Source organism: Nothobranchius furzeri, chromosome 15 (assembly GCF_043380555.1).
Source record: "Nothobranchius furzeri strain GRZ-AD chromosome 15, NfurGRZ-RIMD1, whole genome shotgun sequence".
Lineage (NCBI taxonomy): Eukaryota > Metazoa > Chordata > Actinopteri > Cyprinodontiformes > Nothobranchiidae > Nothobranchius > Nothobranchius furzeri.
This window is the reverse complement of record NC_091755.1, coordinates 42,424,844-42,445,375: the sequence shown is the minus strand read 5'-3', so window position 1 is coordinate 42,445,375 and position 20,532 is coordinate 42,424,844. Positions and strand designations below refer to the sequence as shown.

The 20,532-nt window shown below is 45.5% G+C and overlaps 2 protein-coding genes across 8 annotated transcripts; one reads left to right on the top strand and one right to left on the bottom strand.

The window, feature by feature from the left end:
* Positions 1-132: 132 nt before the first annotated feature.
* On the bottom strand, positions 133-7,096 carry tafazzin (tafazzin, phospholipid-lysophospholipid transacylase). 4 transcript variants are annotated; one of them, XM_015967325.3, is made up of 11 exons: positions 6,883-7,096; positions 4,385-4,539; positions 4,162-4,290; positions 4,044-4,089; positions 3,730-3,962; positions 3,601-3,642; positions 2,579-2,641; positions 2,403-2,455; positions 2,191-2,268; positions 381-488; positions 133-272 (listed from the first exon to the last, which is right to left on the bottom strand). In XM_015967325.3, the coding sequence occupies exons 2-10, from the start codon at positions 4,491-4,493 to the stop codon at positions 387-389; spliced, it is 855 nt and encodes a 284-aa protein (XP_015822811.1). In that variant the 5' UTR covers positions 4,494-4,539; positions 6,883-7,096; the 3' UTR covers positions 133-272; positions 381-386. The 4 variants fall into 4 exon arrangements, with proteins under 4 accessions (XP_015822811.1, XP_015822812.1, XP_015822810.1 ...); XM_015967326.3 differs by lacking the exon at positions 133-272 and having other exon boundaries at positions 362-488; positions 3,730-3,810; positions 3,877-3,962; positions 6,883-7,021; XM_015967324.3 differs by lacking the exon at positions 133-272 and having other exon boundaries at positions 362-488.
* ndnl2 (necdin-like 2) lies at positions 6,767-18,609 on the top strand. Of its 4 annotated transcripts, none has more exons than XM_015967329.3 (11): positions 6,767-6,888; positions 8,966-9,029; positions 12,822-12,941; positions 13,031-13,094; positions 13,380-13,459; positions 13,545-13,642; positions 13,761-13,852; positions 14,309-14,351; positions 14,451-14,513; positions 18,191-18,305; positions 18,388-18,609. In XM_015967329.3, exons 2-11 carry the CDS (start codon positions 8,982-8,984, stop codon positions 18,475-18,477), a joined length of 813 nt encoding a protein of 270 aa, XP_015822815.1. In that variant the 5' UTR covers positions 6,767-6,888; positions 8,966-8,981; the 3' UTR covers positions 18,478-18,609. The 4 variants fall into 4 exon arrangements, with proteins under 4 accessions (XP_015822815.1, XP_054601611.1, XP_015822814.1 ...); XM_054745636.2 differs by lacking the exon at positions 6,767-6,888 and adding an exon at positions 6,979-7,115; XM_015967328.3 differs by lacking the exon at positions 6,767-6,888 and adding an exon at positions 8,696-8,817.
* The last annotated feature ends 1,923 nt before the right edge of the window (positions 18,610-20,532 follow it).

The window sequence follows — 20,532 nt, the reverse complement described above, 5'->3', positions numbered from 1 at the left end:
CCACTGAGGTAGGAGCCAAAAGCAGAGCAGTCACATGATGAGACGATAATGAACTGCAGACATGAAGTTAAAAACATTCTAGATGCACGACTATGACCTTTCGAAGGGTCCCAGTAAATGCAGGTCCAGACATATCTAACAGAAGGCCTCAACCTGGAGGGTGCTGCTGTGTGTGGAGCAGTACCTGAGATTCAACCCTGATTCAGAATATTCCACCGGCTACCTGCTGATCTAGGTTTGGGTAGACTACACTTTCACAGCAGCGGTTAGATCTAAAACAAGTAGAACATCAACAGATTCAAAGGAGAACAAACATCAGAACAGAGCTTTTACCCTCGGACTGAGAGTTAAAGCTCGTCAGTCTCGTCGTTCCTGCTTACATGGAGTCAGGATTGTCTCTGTATCTGAACGTGGAGGGCCTCTGCCTGCGCTTTCAGCTTCCGGAACTCCATCTGGATGAAATCGGTCAAGGTCTTCCTCATCTCCATCTACGGGAAGGTTTCAGAGAAATGTATAAAAACCAGTTTTGATTTACACCCAGCTAACAAACAGCATGCAGCTGTGTGTTTTCTGTGTAAAAAGATCATTACTGGTGTACCCTCTGCTGAGGAGAACAGTCACCCTCGCGCCCAGCAACAAATCTGGGTCAGCAACTGAAGGCCGCTGTCATTAAATTATTATTCCTTACATTTAGACCTTTTTATTCACAGAGGAGTTGAAGTTCAAACTTTTGATCCTCTGATATGTTTTTATTATTCTTTTAACAAAAAACACAAGGTTTAAAACTTTTGTTTTTATCAAACTGGAGCCACGCCGCTCAGCTTTAGCTGGTGCTCACCGCAGTGTCATGATGACACACACCTGGCCAACACGTCTCCACCTGGGTTTAACTAAGCCAACAGGGTGATGATCTTTTAGCTACAGCAAGTTATTTAACCCCAACTGGTGCAATGAGCTGCTTCTCATTTCTTAAACAACCAGGTGGAAAGACACCTGGTGGTCGTGGAGAAGACGTTAGTCTGTGTGAGAAGGGTCAGATCACTGGCGTGCATCAAGGAGAGAAAACATCTAAGGAGATGCAGAAACGACTAAAACTGGGTTCAGAACTGTCCAACACATTATTAGAAACTGGTCTGATGAGTCCAGATGGACCCTGGTCCAGAGTGATGGTGCATCAGGGTAAGAAGAGAGGCAGATGAAGTGATGCACCCACCATGCCTAGCACCTACTGTACAAGCCTGTGGGGGCAGTGTTATGATCTGGGCTTGCTGCAGGTGGTCAGGTCTAGGTTCAGCAACAGGAAGTGCTCCAAGAATGAGGTCAGCTGACTACCTGAATATCCTGAATGACCGGGTTATTCCTTCTTCCCTGATGGCACGGCCATATTCCACGAGGACAATGCCAGAATTCATCAGGCTCAGAGAGTGAAAGAGTGGTCCAGAGAGCATGAGACATCAACAGGCATGTTTCCATTAGCAGAACTCCAGGGTAGTTCCTGGCATGGGGAACTTGACCAGGAGATAGGATGTCCCAGTTCTCTCAGCTGTTGCATCTTCAATCAAATCCAGCCCTTTCAGAACTTGCACACAAGTCAGCACATCACGAACGCTTTGGCGATTTCACTGATCAGCCCCAAAAGTAACATTAATAATATTAAAAGCATTTTTTATAGAAGTTTATCCTAATTTCATCCATTCAGAGGACAAGAGCAGCTCTGAGTTTTGTGAGACGAGCCCCATTAATCAAGTCTGTGGGGGAACTTCCCCGTTTTTTCCAACAGCTGTGGAGGAATTCCACCACATCGGGAGTCAGATGGTGCTTTTTGTTTTTGTTTGTTTTTGCTTCCATTCTGCTTCACCAGCTACTCTTCTAATTTTACTGCTGCCGGTTGTTTAGGACATCTGCTGATGTCATTTCTTACTGAGTCACAACCAATCAGCACGACTTAACCGGAGGTGTTGCTCAGCTACGCCACCGGGCCGTTTGGAGGAACTACTCCAGAGCAGGTACTCCACCATCATCAGTTAATGCAACACAGGATGGAGAGAAATCTGGTGATGTTGTAGAAGTTTATCAAAACAGCGCCACAGTAAATGTGTGTCGTAATCAAAGCTAAAGGAGGTCCAGTGGAGTATTAGAGTGTGTGACATGTTTTTGGCTGGGCAGTGCAGGACGGCCTTCTGTCCTCACCTGGTTCTTGTTCTCCGCTCGGAGGGAGTCAACGAGCTCTTTAAGGCTGAACGGTTTTCCCACCAGAACGGTGATTCTCTGGAACGAGACTGCTGGTTAACGCTACTGTGACACACACACACACACACACACACACACACACACACACACACACACACACACACACACACACACACACACACACACACACACACACACACACACTGTGTCACCTTTCCTGTGCAGGGAATGTAGGGCTCCACGTTGGGTAGAACATCATTCAAACCTGAAGACAGAAAGAGAAGCATGGCGGTCTGCTGCACATTCACCAGATTAGAATAATCTGGTAGATTAGCAGGTGTGGCTCAAAGGGAACTGGAACTCCACCACAGGTGGGTGTTGTACTCACCGACATGCCAGAGTGGTAAAATAACAGGATTAAGAGAGCACTCCGCTATCAGCCGGCCTACACCTGAAACACAGGTAACCAGTAAGGTCCTGGAACCATCACAAACATCTGAGAAGACAGTCCAGATCATTGAGGCCTGGTCACCACTAGACTTCTGAAGCTCTGCTGGGTTGGTTAAAATGAACATCTGGAGAGCTGCGATCCTTCAACTGAACTTGAAGTGTTTTTGCAGCGGAGGATGGAGCATCCTCCTGCTGACAGAGGCCCAAGTCCATGAAAGACAGGTTTAGGGGGGTGACCCAACTCAAAATAACATGAAAAGCTGAATCCTGCAATCTCATCCTCTCCTTCTCATGGTGCTCCTGATCTTCCTCAGTTAAAGCCCATGTTGTCAGAAAAAATAGTTAAAATCACGCTCCTGATGCCGAGAGCTTCAGCTTGATGCAGAAACCCAGGGCCTTATGGATGGATTATTATTGGGGTAATCAGACAGAGCTCTTAGCACAGAGAAGGTACGATGTGGAACCTCAGCTAGCGTCCACCCAAGTGGGTAAGTAGATACTCTGGGAGTATCTGAGTTTATCCTCGTCCAATCCAGACCGTTACACTGGACAGCAAAATGGTTTCTCAGTAGAGGCCAACATGTTGTGAATCTACACACACACACACACACACACACACACACACAACAGAAGCAGGGCTCAGTTTGGCTCCAGATCTAATCAGGGTCTGAGCGGGTCTAATCCCATACAAGACCATAATAAATAAAATATCTTCCGAGCCAACTGTGGGATAGGGCGGTCATAATGTTCTGACTTTTACCTAAACCAGCTGTAAGCGGTTGTGTATAATCTGTAATCTGGGTCTCATCCACATTTTGAATTGTGAGAACATCCAGACATAAACTCAGAATTCACGCTCCTGTTTTCCACACCAGCCTGGTCTCCATTATGGGTTTCCATGGTAACCGGTGCCGCAGACACTAAACGCAGTAACTGCAGAGTAAAGTGTGTTGTACCCACCCCACTTTAAACGGATGAATTCATCGGACATGTTGATTTTTCCTGGTAAATAGAAAATCAGAAGTTTATTTTATTTTATTTTGTTTGAAATCGAGGTGGGGGGGGGGGGGGGGGGGGGCAGTTGCTAACCTTCTGGGAAAATGTGCACCCATTCTCCTCTGTTCAGCTTCTCTAAAGCAAAGTCCATCCCTCTCTGATAGACACCATCACCTGAGGAACAGCCACAGCGTGAGTCCATCACTTGGGACCAAGGAGCTCCGGACGACGGGTGCTCACCTCTGCACACAGGAACACACTTCCCACGGCTGAAGAACATGGAGTGGAGCTCTTTGGTGAAGCAGATGTCTGACGCTGTTGGTGTCCTGTTCAGGTGCAGGTAAGGAAGCCAAGTGATCCCAGCTCACTGCTACAGGTGTGTGACTGAATGAATGTAAGAAACTCACCACCTCATCTTGTTGAAGCTCCACAGCTGTCTGAGCTTCAGAACACCTGTGGCTCGGAACACAAGGTTTTCCATTAGAACCATCATCTGGAACACCAGAGGGGGTCATCAGCTCTTACCCCAGAGATGTGGGTCATCCATGCAGGACTGATGATTGGCTAGAGTGATGAGGGGCGTGTCTGCGGGCCGGTGGTCAATCAGATTCAACAAGACTTCATGATTGTGGACAGTTAGATAATTCATGTACTCTTGAAGGAGAAAAATGCATTAACTGACACAACAAAGATGGCTGAGAAGTTACTTCAGTTCACTGATTTTTAGTTACTACAAGTGCCAACTTACTGGTCCAGAAATAGGAGTAGGAGCCCACCATGCCCATGACCAAGGAGCTGGAGATCCTCCATGCCAGAGCAGGGCATTGTGGGAATGGCCATCTGACCTCCAGGGGCATCCTAGCCCTCCAAGAAAGCTACATCCACACTTAGTGACCTAAACAACTACAGAGAGCAGTCGATCACATCAGACCTGCCATACAATACCATTTAAACACAGCATGGGAGCCGACCAAAGCACTGTACAGCACAGAAACATACACACAACAAAGTACAACAAATAAGAACAGCTGAGCAATAAAACCACAGAACAAAACATAAAAGTCACTGACCAAAGCAAAAAAGTGGGTCTTTAGACAAAATTTTAAACGGGAGAGACGGAGCCAGTCTGATCAAAAGAGGAAGTGAGTTCCAGAGTCAAGGGGCAGCATAGATAAAAGCCCTTTACCTCGCAGTTTTCATCTCACCCAACATGTGGAGAGCAGCAGCAGATCAGCAGACCACAGCACGAGAACACACACTTTTCTGTTATTATGATCTCTGGCTTTTAATAAATAAATACATGAAAAATGTTTGTTTGGTTTTGCATAACTTACACACACTTATTCTGTCATCTAATAAGGTTTTAACCAGAAACAGTTTTATTTAAATTAACATTCTAATCAATTAGTCACTATTTTCCACTGGTTGTTAGGCTGGAAGCACAATCAGCAGGTTAGAGATGCATCTACAGCCACAAGTTTCCCTCCAAGTCATTAGCTCATGTTCCATCTGACAACAGACAGACTGAATATTACGTCCTGGAAACAGTAATATATCATGTTCTGTAGATCTGAAGGTAATCTGAACCATTGACACATTTAAGTCTATATTAGAACAAAAGTATAGCATCTATGCACTCATGCAGAGAACAGAAGCTGTCAAATTATAAACTACATCCTTACATTGATGAGAGTTTAATATAAACACTTATTTTTATACAATTATACCGATTTTAGCTAAACATGACCTGTAACCTACGTGTTTGCTCACAGACATAGATATACATGTCTGTGTGTTTGTTACGTTCTGGTTGCAGCCTGGCTGCCCTAATACATAAAACTGATAAATGTCATCCCTGCAGCTCCAAAAGATAACCGCTTTGTTAAAATGCATAATTATAATAATCAATAAACATTATTGGTCAATAATCACCTAACACTCACTATAGAAATGAGAAAAGGGTCGTTTTAGAGTCCAGTCCGACCAGAAGCCGCACTGACTAGCAGCGCTGAGCTGTTTGGAGCGATTGACCCTTTGCACGTGACGTCACGCCACTCATGTGACCGCCCCCTTCGCCATGATGGACGGCAAAAAGACCGTTTACACCTGTAGAAACTCCAGTGAAGCTAGTCAAAACAAGCCAGTTTGTAGCCTTTTATGGCTTTTATTTAGTTGATTTGACAGTAAAATGTTTTAGCTTGCTGCGTGGTCGGCTGCACTAACAGACGAGGACGTAAACTCAACTCGTTTTTTTCTTTTTAATAACTTTGATGGAGACTGAGGACGGAGATGAACTGCAGAGATCAATCGAGCGGACTAGCAGGCCTCAGATTAGCAGCGAGCATGTTTTTAGCGGGTAATATTAACGTTCATTTATTTCAGGAGGAAGACAGGGACAGGGATAAATGTGGTGTGTTTATACTAGTTACTGATAATCCTGATGGATGGGTGTTTCACCACTGAGGCTGCGCTCCGTCCACTGTAGTGTAAAGCGAGACAATTATTATTAACAACATTAAAGCTCTGATGTATGATTACGTGTGTTAAAATTACGTTATTTATTTATATGAGCGTCAGCGTTCAGAGATCTTCTCATTCCGGTGTGAGAGCAGCAGCTGAACCCGGTACCACCACCAGCAACAGAAGCTGGTAGGGATCCGGACTTTTTAACAATCAGCTTTGGTGTGAAGTGAAACGCTGTTTATAATAAAGTTATAAATCCAGAGGGGTGAATTTAGGCAAAGTTAGCAACATGTTTACATCGGTGAACAGCTGCAGAGAGAATGTAAGCTAACGTTGGTAAGCTAGTTAGCATACCGCTAGATGCGCTACTTCTTCTGATAACTGAACTGGGCATGAACTAGTGGAAGGAATGCTGGAGGAGTTTTGTTTTTGTTTTGATCGCAAAAACAATTTCAGGCTCTACTTTTCCCTTTGCTTAGTATGTGTTGCTCACTGTTTATATGCTTTTGCCGTCCAGCATGGTGGACCCACGTGATTAGGTGACGTCGGCGAAAAGGGTCAATTCGGGGCTACATGAACCACGTGACCGCGTGTCGGCAAGTTCAAGGAGTGTCGTAACTTTCTTTGGATCAGACCAGAGCTATAGATCAGCCTAACTCACACGATCGGAACACCAACCGTTCAGCCCGCATGTTCCATGAACCGGACGCATTAGTAGAGCTGAAACCACGTCTGACTGACGTCTAACGTGATTATCACAACAACATTTATGTCGAAGCTCACCTGAGGGTAAGGATGAAGTTGTCCCCCTCTTCTTCGGTGGATTGTACTCTCGTGCTCTAGCGGTGGAAGAGCGTGAGCGCGAGCCAGCGGTGCGTTGTCATGCGTTAACATGAGGTTACGGTCGTGGATGAATGGCACAACAATGGGCCTCAGGATTTCGTCACGGTACCTCTGTGCGAGCCAGCAGGTGTGATCCTGATCCCAGAAACCTGGACCCACCGTATGGAGAAACTGTGAGCAATCACTCACTCTTTGGTGGAGAGAAGGACCTCGCTGCAGCACGCAGAAAGGGGCGGTGTCGGGCCAGTAGTCAGACTCATACCATATTTGGAAAATGCAAAACTTGCGTTCCGGAACTGAAGGGGGCGCTATAACTAATATAACATTTTTTTAAGTAAATTTTCAAACAAACATGGCACTTTGACAATGTTAAGTCCAAAACTTAAATTCAAAAGGAGCAGTTAATATAAGATTTGTAAATATCCAGTAAAAGAGAACAACAAGAGACAAAAGAACATGAAGAACAAGTAAAGTACAGCTTTCAGTGAGGGTACAGCATTTATCATATAGAATTAGGAAATCACTTTGGAAGTTCAGCTAACATGTTATATAGATTTTCGCTGTATTTGTTTAGGTGTTTCAGGGATTTTAAATAGAATTGAAATTCTATTTAAAAAACTTTGAAGACAGGGGATGATTGTAAAATTCGTTGTTTATGGATAAAAGATTTGGCTAAACAGAGGATGATATTATCTTTATTATTGAATATAATTCCAAATATTATCATATCTTTAGTGATGTGAACTGGGAGGGGTATTTTAGTTTTGATCCACACCTCTAGCTTTTTCCAGAACAATTGTGTTTTCTGACATTCTAAAAATATATGATCTATAGTTTCTACGTGATTTTTGCAAAAAGAGTAGTTGTTGCTGTCAATATTAAAACGAGCTCTTAACAACTCTTTTGAAGGATAGATTGCATTCATTATTTTAAAGTGGGTTTCTTTAGCTTTCAGTGGTATAGGTAATTTTAGGTAGTTATTATTTTCTCAACAGATGTTTTGTCAAATGTGTAAATTATGTTATTTTTGTTTGTTTTTCCAGGAAAAAGAGATTCATTTAAGGCTGATCTTATTGTAAGATTGTTGCATTTTCTGTCAGTTAACAGGAGACCTTTAATAGATAAGATAGGAAGGGTTGGAATAGAACTTTGATGTTTTAGATATTCTCGGGCTTGGATGATAAATGGTTTTGGAAGTGCATTATGTAACCTGTTAAAGTCAAGCTCAGAAGCCTTAAAATTGTATCTTCTGCAGAAATTGTCATAATTCAAGAGCTGACCATCTACATCCATTAAGTGTATAATAGACCATATGTTGTTATCTAACCAATCTTTATGGAATAGTGATTTGTTTTGGTGCAATATAAATTCATTGTTCCAAATGATTATAGAGTGTGGTGAGCAGTTATGTGCATATATCATTTTCCAATACAATAAAATTTGTTTGTGGAACTCTGAAAGTTTAATGGGGAGTTTGTTTATATTGTAGTCAGTTAGGAGAAGAATTTTTAAGCCACCAATTTTGTTAAAGATGTAATTGGGGATACTCTACCAAAAGACGTCTGGGTGATTTAACCAAAATTTTAACCAGTTAATCTTTAGGGTGTCATTAAGACGTTCAAAGTCAGTCTGACACCTGAGCTGACAGCGCCCCCCTCAGTTCAGGGACGTAAGTGTTGCATTTTCCAAATATGGTTTGAGTCTGACAGCCAACATTATCTGGCCCGACGCCGTCCCGCCCGTATGGTCCCGCCTCTTGGCCTGTGGCGGCTCCAACGCGCTCGCGCACATATTTTGCGTCATCAATGTGCGCGGCAATTTCATATTTACTGATCGTAGGCAACACACGATTCACGGGAATCCTTTTATAACAGAGTAAGGATTTTATCCTAATTGGTTCTTAGATATCCCATTCGACTTATGATGTAACGTAAATTGCAGCCGTTAATCAGCTGACGTCTCACTTAGCTTAGCTCTTTGCAATGTTTGCTTCTGAAGCCGTTTACTTGGTTTCTGTTGTCAGACGGTGAGTCGTTTTCATGGCGCAAAGAAAACGGCTGTCCGCCTCTCAAGGCTCCCAGAGTAAAGTAAGTGTGTGCACGCGCTCTTGCAGCTAGTGTTTCCTGCTGTTCTCATTTGATTTACAAGTACATAATAGAGATGAGCAGCCATCTACCCACACCAGGGGTGCCCAGTCCTAATCCCGGAGGACCGGTTTCCAGCCTGTTAAAGTTTTAACCGTGTTTCAACACCCGATTTAAATCAGCAGGTGCTTAATCCGCAGAGCCTCGTGAGCTGCTGCACAGGTGATTCAGGAGTGTTGGAGCAGAGAAACCACTAAAACGTTGGTTCCGTACTGTAATCCCAGATTCTACGAGTATAATAAATCCCCATAAACTTTGCTTATTGGCTAATATCTCATATTACCGCCCACACATTGAAGAGCTTTTAGCTACGCCCGCCTTCTAGGTGGGTCCCCACCCTATAAAGGGTGAACTCGTCTCCACTGAACCAGTGGGGCCCAGATGCTTATGGGGCTTTGCTATACTCAGAATCTGGGGTTACAGTCATCGACATACAGATACAGGACAATGGGTTTCCATAGGCTCCAATAATATGATTTTGTACTAAAATGGGAGGTGGCCACCACCGCCATTTTGACCGTGTCACAGGTTCCGTCAAGCCCAGACAATTCCACAAAAGGGAAAAGAGGCGGAGCTGAGGGTGGGGCTGTAAGACTGGGATCGACTGACGACACCCGGTCGAACTAGCTACAAGCTAACCCAAAGCTAATGCGGAGGTGGGAGCTAAGCTAACAGAGGTAGCAACCTAGCTACAACCGGAGTTAAATGTGCACAACACCAGAGCTTCTGAGTCAGAGATACGCCTGGCTGACCGCTGGGGAGAACCGGGTGGAACACAGAGGTCTCCGAGAGCTCCACAAGCCGGCAGCCGCACAGCAGACAAGCGCCGCTGCGATCTGAGATGCGCAGAGCTGCTGCTGGGGAGAACCGGGTGGAAAGGTTTCCATCCCAGAGCTCCACAAGCCGTCAGCCCGCGCAGCAGACAGAGATGCGCCGAGCTGCGGGGAGGCGAGAACGGGTGGAAAACATCGGTCTCCCGAGAGCTCCACAAGCCGATAGTGGGAACCCAGCTCCACCAACATGTTATATTTCAACCCATTTTCTAAAGAGCAGCATTATGTTAAATGCACTGGGTTTTACCCTATTACATTTAAATGTCATGGTTAAACAGTACATGTTAAAATCTAAGCTCAGCTCGGCAGTGACCTAAAATACATAAATATAATTTTACTTACCGAAAAAAATGAAGTGGAGACTCCTTGGATGCTCTATTAGTGCAATTAATGCCACAGCAAGTCATTTTGTCCAACAATTGCACAAAAAATATCCAAAAACAACGCACAAACGCTACAACTAATGGTCTAAGTTGAGAGACTGAAAATGGCGGAACAGTTTCCAGGCCAGACCGAGACTCTACTGAGGCCTTTCCACGGAGCTAGCTCTGTGGTCACGTGGGTCTGATGCTCATTAATTATACAGCATTTTAGGCTTTTCATGAGTGAGCCACTTGCAATACTTTCTCTGAACTGCGTGGCGCTAAAGAGTCACATTTTTTCATCATGATTTCAACGGATTTCACACACGGGGTCTTTAAACACATCACTCACAACCTGAAGCATGGTGACTGATTTCATTAGATAAGCTTTAACAGTTCATCTCTAAGTGAGCCGCTTATTTAACTTGCTTTCAACTAATAAGAGATAAACTGATATAGCTGTATAATCCTAAATAAAAGTGTAATTCTCTTGTCAGGAGCATTACAGTTGATTCATTTTTTTAATTTTTTTGTCCAGCTCTTATTATTATTAAAACTATCCTCACATTGAAACAAAGGGTCAGGTTTGTTCTGTGGGTCGTCACCAAAACTTAAGAGAGGTGGTGAAACGGCTCTTTCAGCTTTTTGTTCAGACCGAGTCACTTGCGTAACTCGTCGTTGTCGGCTCTCTTCCGTTTCTCATTAAAACCACAGTTTAATGTTCGGTTCATTCTTTGACTCCTCTTGAGAATCATTTTTGTTTTCTGCCACCCGCTGATCAGCAGAAATGTAAAGCTACGCTGCTAACGTTGCTGTTCAGTTCTTTAATGAGAATGGCAGACTAACGGCAACACGTCAGGTCAGCTGTATGAACAACGCTACGTCATCTTCATATTTGAGACTGTGGCATGTGCGTTGTGCCGATTAACCCGCCACGTCATGAATTCACCCGCACATGGCCTGTGGCGGGTGCTAATTTCCACCCCTGGTCCGAATCACTACCGGTGAAAGGCCATACGTCACTAAACCTCAACGCTCAGTGGCCAGACCCATAGGTGTTGACCCACGATCGGAAGGTGTATGATTGCTCCGTTTGCCTGAAGGAGAGAATCTTCCCTCCACAGCAGCAACTGCAGGTCTGAACACCAGGGTGCCTGATGGTTGGTCCAGCCTGACCCATTGCAAAAGCTAGGGGAACTGGGGGGAACTGAACGGGAGTCCGTTGTATTGGTACTGGACTCCGTCGAAGGAGAAACAGGAACTTCCTGAGTTTTTGGATTACTGGAACACGAGAAAATGCATCTCTCAGGTTGATGGAGGTGAACCAATTGCCTGGGCCCATGTAAGTCAGAGCTTGTTTTATGGTTAGCATTCGGAAATGCTTCACAACTATGAACAAATTAAATTGGGAAAGCTCGAGGATGAGTCTGACTCCGGTCTTTCTCTGAACTAGGAAGTAGCGAGAATAGAAGCCAGTGTTTTCCTCGCCCGGTGGAACGCTGGAGATGCACTCCTTTTACACGAGTTTCTTTAGTTCCATGCAGGCGGCATGGGATCAATCTGCTGACGTCGGTCTCCTTTTGACAATCCCCGATAACGGGGGTGGATGGGACGGAAACTGGAGTTTGTGACTTTGATGCATGGTGTTGTGAATTCATTTGTTCATGTGGCAAACAAGTGACCCTTCTAGGGCGCTTGTAAGGAGATTGAGTACATTGCGCGCTCATGTCATACTCAAGCCCTTATTGCTGTCGCTTTTCCTGCCTGTAAACCGAGAGCAACCCATGGGGGGCGGTCTGTGAAAGGGTGGGTTTTCGGTCACAAATGCGAAAGGAGATGATGACAAGCATAATGAACCTCGTGGTACACAGGGGGCACAGATGAACAGCGTTGCTGGACGAGTTGAGGGGAGTGATTTAAAATGGTAGCTCTTTTTAGAGATTTTGAAGAGAAAAGAAGACCATCTATGGTTCACGGCCTCTTTATAGGGTTGGGACCCACCTAGTAGGCGGGAGTACGCTAAAAGCTCTTCAATGTATGGACGGTAATATGAGATATTAACCAATCAGTGACGCTTATGTGGCAGAGATATATGATATAGAACATGCTAGATACCGACCCTCCAGGACTAGCATCGGGCACCCCTGATCCACACCTTCTCAGTGATGTCACAATTTCTACAGCTCACTGGCGTTTCAGCAGCGCTCTTCAACTCTGGTCTTTCAGCGCCACCATCCTGCAGGTTTTAGTTGTTTCTCTGCTACAACACACCTGGTTTCAATCAGCAGGTGATCCACAGGATTTTGCATAGCTTGATGAGCTGTTGAACATTTGAATCGACCAGTGAATCAGGTGTGGTGGAGCAGAGACACTACTAAACGTTGCTGGAGGGGGTTAGGGCCCAACGCTTATCCAGGTCACACCCTGGGTTAGTGTAAACTGTGTGTGTGTGTGCGTGCGCGCGCGCGTGTGTGTGTGTGTGTGTGTGTGTGTGTGTTGACATTGGCAGTTATTTGGTTTTATCAAATCTCTTTACGTAGCGACATTCCAGCAGCCTCAGGAGTCAGGAGGAGGATGAAGATGGAAGTTTCACTCAGCCGAGTGTGTCTCAGGTCCAGCGGGGGCTGGAGAAACTCACTCCTACGCAAGTCGACCAAAAGGTAGCAGACCTTCATGAGTAAAAGTCTGCAGCTGGAGTCTAAAAAGACTCATTAGGACCTGTATAGATGGTGTGGTTCCTGTGATGCAGACGGCTGAGGTGGTGCAGTACATTTTAATGAAAGACCAGAAGAAGATCCCTGTGCGCCGAGCAGGTACGACAGCGAAACAGTCACCACTACAACAACCATAAAAGTTGAGCTGTTGTTTAAGAGCAATAAAAGCTGTTCTTACAAGGTGATTAAATAACGTAAATGTTAGGTGAGACAGTCGGGTTTAGGTTAGGCCCACAGCTAGCTGTAGCTTTTCTGCTCAGTAAGGCCCTTCTGCCACCATTGCCCTGTTTTCAGCAACCACTGCCTTGCCTTGATTTCTGTTTAAATGCGATATGAATGTGGACTGTTTAGACTGGGTCATTTAACTCCTGTTTGTAATTTTAGATCTTGTGAAACATGTCGTGAAGGAATACAGAAACGTCTACGCTGAGATCATAAAGAGGGCATCAACAACGTTTGAACAGGTCTGTTCGGTCAGAGAGTAGCTGGAAGTCATCCGCTTACAATCTGGGATGATTCTGCTAAATGATGTCATTTCTGTTCATCTAGGTGTTTGGCTTAAAGCTGCTAGAAATTGATCCCAAAAATCACCTGTACATACTGGTCAATAACCTGGATGAGCCTGCACCAACCGCTGCGCCGCTCGTGTGAGTGTTGTAGACCAGAGGGTCATTCATTTAGGATAGGTTTAATGTGTGCGTGTGTGTGTGTGTGTGTGTGTGTGTGTGTGTGTGTGTGTGTGTGTGTGCGCCTGTCTGCCTGCAGATGCCCCACCAATCCAAAGATGGGTTTGCTCTTTGTGATCTTGAGTGTTATTTTCATGAAAGGAGGCATGAGAGGAAGTGGCGTCAGAGAAAGTGAGTTTTATTAAACGTAATCACCTTTATTGTTTTTACACTGACACTACCAGTCAAAAGTTTTAGCTCGCCCCATTTTTTCCAGTTATTTATTGCAGTTTAAGTCGTTCAAGTCCAATGAATAGCTTGAAATAGTACTATGTTAAGTGGTGAACTGCCAGAGGTTAAAGGTAAGGTTACTCAAAACTGAAAACATGAGAATTATACAGAAAGGCCTTCTTCAAGGAACACAGCTGTTCTGCAGCAATAGAGGTTGATCAAGCCATGAAAGCTGGTGCTACTAATTCCCACAAGTGTTCCAACTTTTCTGGAGTACAATGTGACATTAAACAGCATCATTTCCAATTAAAAAAAACGGAAATTTTGGGGCATTCTAAAACTTTTGACTGGTAGTGTATATAAACGAGGTGCTTTGAGTTCATAGTTATGTGGTAAAATGGTGTTTGTTGTTTGCAGCCCTTATCTGGAACACACTAAGGAAACTACGTGTTGATCCTGGGTGAGGACCGTCTCTCAGCAGCGATAGATTGTTTTTAACAACCAGTTGTCATGACTTTGTCCTGTTTGCCCTCTGGGACATTCACCACCACTTTTTCAGGCAGAAGCATGAAGAGTTTGGGGATGTGAAGAAACTTGTTACTGAAGAGTTTGTGCGACAAAAGTAAGTGGTTATTTTTTTAATAGGAAATGCTTTGATGCAGGTCCAAAGTGGTGCACACTAGGTTTTGGGGAGCTGGTGCACACTGGTGGACACTAGTGGCCCTTACACATTAGCGCTGGCACAGTGTGGGTTTGGATGGTGTGAGTTCGGTCTCGAACGGGCGGTGTAGTGTTCACTTATAAATTCGAGGGACTTCTCAGAAATGCAGAAATCCCAGGCGGGCATGAGCTGTGTTGCATTTGGAGATTGAACCATCCATCCAGTTTTGGCCTCTTATCCAGGGTGGGGTCGCAGGGGCAGTAGCCTAAGCAGGAGGCCCAGACTTCCCTCTCCCCAGCCACTTGTACCAGCTCCTCCAGGGAAATCTTAAGCCACGAGACATAGTCTCTCCAGCGTGGTCTTCCTTTAGGCCTTCTCCCAGTTGAACGTGCCCAGAAAACCCCACCAGGAAGGCGTCCAGGAGGCATCCTTATCAGATGCCCGAGCCACATCAACTGGCTCCTCTCGATGTGGTGGAGCAGCGGGTCTACTCCGAGCCCTTCCCAGAAGACCAAACTTCTCACCCTTTCTCTAAGGTAGAGCCCAGCCACACTTGTACCCGCAATCTCATTCTTTCAGTCACTACCCAAAGCTTGTGACTGTAGGTGTGGGTAGGAACGTAGATCGAAAGGTAAATCGAGATCTTTGCCTTCTGGCTCAGCTTCACCACGACAGATCAGTACAACTGCAGAAGCAGCACCAATCCACTTGTTTACCTCACACTTTATCTTTCCCTCACTCGTGAACGAGACCCCGAGATACTTAAACTTGTCTTCTTGGGGCAGGACCTCCTTCCTGACCTGGAGAAGGCATTCTACCCTTTTCCGACTCAAGACAGTGGTCTTGGATTTAGAAGAGTTGATTCTCATCCCAGCTGCTTCACACTCGGCTGCAAACCGCTCCAATGAGAGCCGGAGATCACATTCTGATGAAGCCAACAGGACCACATCATCAGCAAAAAGCAAAGACTCAATCCTCAGGCCACCAAAACAGATCTCCTCCACACCTTTGCTGCACCTAGAAATCCTGTCCATAAAAGTTATGAACAGAATCGGTGACAAAGGGCAGCCTTGGCAGAGTCCAACACTCACTGGAAACTAGCTCAACTTACTGCCGGCAATGCAGACCAAGCTCTGACACCGGTCATACAGGGACCTAACAGCCCATGTCAGAGGGCCTGGTACCCCAAAGTACCCCCCCACAGGGCCCCTCCGAGGAACGCGGTCAAACACCTTCTCCAAATCCACAAAACAGAGGTAGACTGGTTGGGCAAATTCCCACGCACCCTCCAGGATCCGCCTAAGGGTATAGAGCTGGTCCAGTGTTCCACGGCGAGGACAAAAACCACACTACTCCTCTTGAATTTGAGGTTCAACAATCCGCCGGACCCTCTCCTCCAGAACCCCTGAATGGACTTCATCAGGGAGGCTCAGAAGTGCGATCCCCGTAGTTGAGATACACTCTGCGGTCCCCGTTTTTAAATAGAGGGCCCACCTACCTGGTCTGCCAATCTAGTGGAACTGCCCTCGATGCCCATGCGATATTGCAGATATTGTGTCAGTCAACACAACCCTACAACATCTAGAGCCTTAAGAAGCTCTGGTCGGATCTCATCCACCCCCGGGGCCTTGCCATTGACGAGCTTCTTGACAACCTCATTAACCTCATTCTTCAGCTTGACTGCATCCCAACTGACCACAGCCTCACACACCAACTCAGGCTCCTTCCCCACCAGGGAGGTGACATTTCATGTACCGATAGGCAGATCCTGTAGCTGAGGATTAGACCGCCAAGGTCCCCACCTTCGGCTACCACCCATCACACATTGCATCCGACCCCTTTGGCCCTTCCCACAAGTGGTGAACCAATGGAAAGGGGGATCCACGTTTCCTCTTCGGGCTGTGGCTGGTCGGGCTCTATGGGTGAAAGCCCGGCCACCAGGCGCTCACCGGCGTGCTTCACCTCCAGGCCTGGCTTCAGAGGGAGGGCCCGGTGACCCGCGTCAGGGCGAGGAAAGATTGTGTCCATTTATTTTATTCATCATAAGAGGTCTCTGGTCTGCTCTTTGTCTGAGCCCTCACCTAGGACCTGTTTGCCATGGGTGACCCTACCAGAGGCATAAAGCCTCAGACAACTTTGCTCCTAGGATCATTGGGACAATCAAACCCCTCCACCACGGTAAGGTGACAGCCAGGGAGGGGCTGAACCACATTATTTAAATAATTTGCTGCGTGTGTCCTCATTATCCCCCCACACCCTGGCTCATTCTACTCGTTGATCGGAGGCTGTAGGTGTAATTTCAGCCGGCCAATTAGTTCGTAGTGTCACCTCGGTTCCAGTCTGACCTCTGGGGAGGAGGTCTGAAAAAAAAAGAGTTGCCTCTGAACCAAAAACGTAATTCTGACTCGTGACTGAAACTACATTTTGGTCCGAACCGACACTAATGTGTAAGCGCCATAGATGCTGTGCAGCCGGTGGACTTTATGCAGCTGCGAGTACTAAAGAATTCTTAGCTTTAACCTGACATTTTCCCCTCACCAAACATGGATGGGCTCTGGGGAATGCTGGGAGTCCCTGTACCTCTCACCTTTGAGTCAGTGTTCAGCGCAGTTAGTCAGTACTGTGCTGGTGAGTTGGATTTCCCAGACCATCAGGGGTGATTAACTCAACTTCCTTCATAGCGATCATCTTCTGGCCTCCAGCCAGGCTTGTCGTCTCCTTAAAATCAAACATGTCCAATACCAGGTTGTCACATTTGTCTTCATATTAACTTTATACCGACATCAGTTTCCTGAATTATTAAATGATGGTAACTACTCCGATCTTCGGTCATACATTTTTGCTACATTCAGCTGTTTGCTTTTACCATGGTACCTGAACTCATCGGGAAAGCCTGGAGACCACATGACCAAACATCAGAGGACAGGTTGTGTTGCCAGACGGCATTCATCATAAACACCTATATGATAACACATGATGATGAATGAGACAACTACTGTACCTGGGGGAATACCACAAAGCGAGTTTAAAAAAATCAAGTCTTTCCTGATAAATCCCTCTCATAGGACTAGGATTTGTCAGTTCCATGAGCAATGCTCAGGTGGATTCAGCCACCGACTAGACAAAAGTGACGTAACATGCCTCGTCCAATCATATTCACCAATCTTCAGCAAGCCTAGTTGGAAACCTGCCAAGGAGCAAGTTTGTTCTGCGGCGTGTTCCCATGCTGACTGGGAGGGGCTTCAAGCTAGGGAAGCGTGGATTTTGGGATTAGCTCGCTACGTGGTACACCCCCTGGTCTTCACTAGATCACACATGGACTGATGTCTGACGTGGTCGGTCATCGGGGCAAAGGTTAAAGTATCTTTCCTCACTGCACTGGTGTGTTCAGAGCCAGTGTCTGCTAGACCATAGACACTGGTTTATACCACACCACAGAGCAACTGAAGGGTGGAGGTCACTGGTCCTACACAGCAGGGGGTGGTCAGCCCTCCCTCTTCAGACAGCAGCAGCAACATGGATTATTTATGGAAAAAATCATTATTTACTAATAAATTATGTAGTATTTCTATAATAAATCTAGCATGTGCTGAATGTTCATGAGGTAAATCCAATGTTTTTCACCCGTTTATCTGTAGGTACCTGGAGTACGTCCGGATCCCCCACACAGAACCACTGGAGTATGAGATCCGCTGGGGTCCCCGTGCAGACGTGGAGGTGTCCAAAGCCAAAATCCTGGAGTTTATGGGTCAGGTGTGTTTGTTCGGCAGCAGCAGCAGAATTGTTCTGCTCACCAACTACAAACACGTAATGATGGTTTGGTGTTTTGTTTCAGCTTTATGAGCAACAACCTCAGAGCTGGACCCAACAGTACCGAGAAGCTCACTCCACCCACAGCCCCACCCAGCCCCGGGGCCAGAAATGAGCAGCCTCCACCGTTCTCGTTTCACAACTTCGCTTCTGGACCAAAAGTTCTGTTCACATCAGTCGTTTGTGTTAAAGTTTAAGATTTTATTTTCTGGGTTTTAACAAACATGAATAAAGGATTCTGGCTACATCCCGTGTGATTTAATGGATTTATCATACAGACTTAACAATTACATCCCATAATAAAACAAGACAGGAGCCTTTGACAAAATATATTTTAAACAAGATTTAGGAAAATCAAGTTCAGCAGAGAGGTGTAAACATCAGGTGGCCAGAGAGATTGTTGAGAGCAGAAAGGTCAGAGGTAGACCAGAACCACTGGCTGGGCCATTCACCAGTTCAGCTGCTGCAGTCGCTCCGATTTAAGCATCATGGGAACCAGGAGAAGGCTTCCAAACCGCTGAGTCAGCATCTACCTGCTTCCAGCCAAGAATCTGCCTCAGTCAGGAAAGATGTCAAGCTAAATTAGCCGTTGGACTTCTGTAGCTACAGCTGCAGACTTGATTTATAACACGATTAATGCTACACACACACGGCAATAGCAAATTCATCTTCCACTGGTCCAGTCTGGACTAAAGGATGAGATCTCCAGCAGGTTGCAGGTTTGAACATTTATTGGATGGTCCAAAAACAACAGGACACGCATAACAAATTAATAAGAGTTTACCTTTTAAGGAGTCTTTGTTGCAGAAGCTCTTTCTGCTGCTACAACATCCAAGAACTAGAAGGCTCAGAAGACCAGACTCCACAAATTAAAGCTCCACTACCTTATTTAAACAAACTCGACCAGAAAAAAAGATAAACATGTTGGAAAAGTGAAGCCAATCTGAAATGAGGGTCAAAGACGATTCAGCAGGAATGTTTTCTGATAGCTTGGAGGGAGCCGTCATGGCTGCTGTACCACTGACACCGTTTCATAACAGATGATAGCCCAGCTGATCAAGACAGGTCCCGTCAGAGGCTTAGTGGATACAGCAGCTATGATGTTTCCATCACAGTGCTCATCATGTGGCTGGTCTCAGATCAGCTTAAGGGCTTAGCGGTGTGAGCCAGAGTTGAAACACAGAGACTAACCCTGTGGGTCAGCATTAGGCTTTAGCACTTTAACATAATGGTGGTCAGAAAGCTAACAGCTAACCTCACATTCACTTCTACAGAAGGCCATCTTATCTGGAATCACAAATTATCCAGAGTGAAATGTGAACATGGGGTTCCATCCCATCATAACCCTGGGTCTCTGCACAGGTCGAAGGCTTCATCAGCTAAAAATAAAAACATCTTTTTGTAAAGAAAAACAGGGAAGAAGATGGCTGCTGCTTGTCCCAGACTAAACACAACCTCACTTTAGGATGTTTGCTTTTTCTCACGTGTACACGTCCACGTTCCTCAGGAACCGATCCATAGTGAACAGGAAAGGCACAGAGTGGCTGCGGCACCATCGGACTACAGGGCCCTCATTTATCAACCTTCCTTACGCACAAATCTGTGTGTATTTAATGTGTAGGAATGAATATAAGCATTGTGTGGTATTCATTATTTTGTACTCGTGTGTGAAAATGGTCCTAAATATGAAAAAGTCTTAGACCGTGATCCACAAAGCTGAAGCTCTCCAGTCGTCCACACGTTTGTCATCCACAAATTATTTTACCCAGTAAATAATTATGTCGGAGGGAAAAAGTGCTGCGTCAGATAACGGGCTCTATAAAAGACACCTGTGACCGGCGGGAATCTGACAATGGCTGACCCTGTGTTATTAGAGGATATGCACTCCGTTTCAGGGGCGGGTCCACAGTATTTTCTGGAGGGGGCACAAGGGGGACCAACAATGAACCTGGGGCACCCATAACTGGCAAGAATTATTTTTCAAATACCAGCTGAAAGAAGTGCAATTTAAAGGCTAAATATTGTTGGTAATGATACCAGCAGGTGGGCTGAATTAGGATTTAACGATAGTTCACCAAACTGTTGGACCTGCTTAACTAACCAGTTACCTACAACCCTTCCAATAACCTGTCCTGTGGGAACATTTTAACTTTTACTATCCCTCGTCTCT

Excerpts from the sequence above, each read along its gene's own strand:
- tafazzin (XM_015967325.3), bottom strand. The coding sequence starts at position 4,493 with ATGCCCCTGGAGGTCAGATGGCCATTCCCACAATGCCCTGCTCTGGCA. Across the intron at positions 2,642-3,600 it reads ATTCATCCGTTTAAAGTGGG|GTGTAGGCCGGCTGATAGCG; the intron begins GTGGGTACAACA and ends CCTGTGTTTCAG. Across the intron at positions 2,269-2,402 it reads ACATTCCCTGCACAGGAAAG|AGAATCACCGTTCTGGTGGG; the intron begins GTGACACAGTGT and ends GTCTCGTTCCAG.
- ndnl2 (XM_015967329.3), top strand. The coding sequence starts at position 8,982 with ATGGCGCAAAGAAAACGGCTGTCCGCCTCTCAAGGCTCCCAGAGTAAA. Across the intron at positions 9,030-12,821 it reads CTCAAGGCTCCCAGAGTAAA|CGACATTCCAGCAGCCTCAG; the intron begins GTAAGTGTGTGC and ends CTCTTTACGTAG. Across the intron at positions 14,514-18,190 it reads GAAGAGTTTGTGCGACAAAA|GTACCTGGAGTACGTCCGGA; the intron begins GTAAGTGGTTAT and ends GTTTATCTGTAG.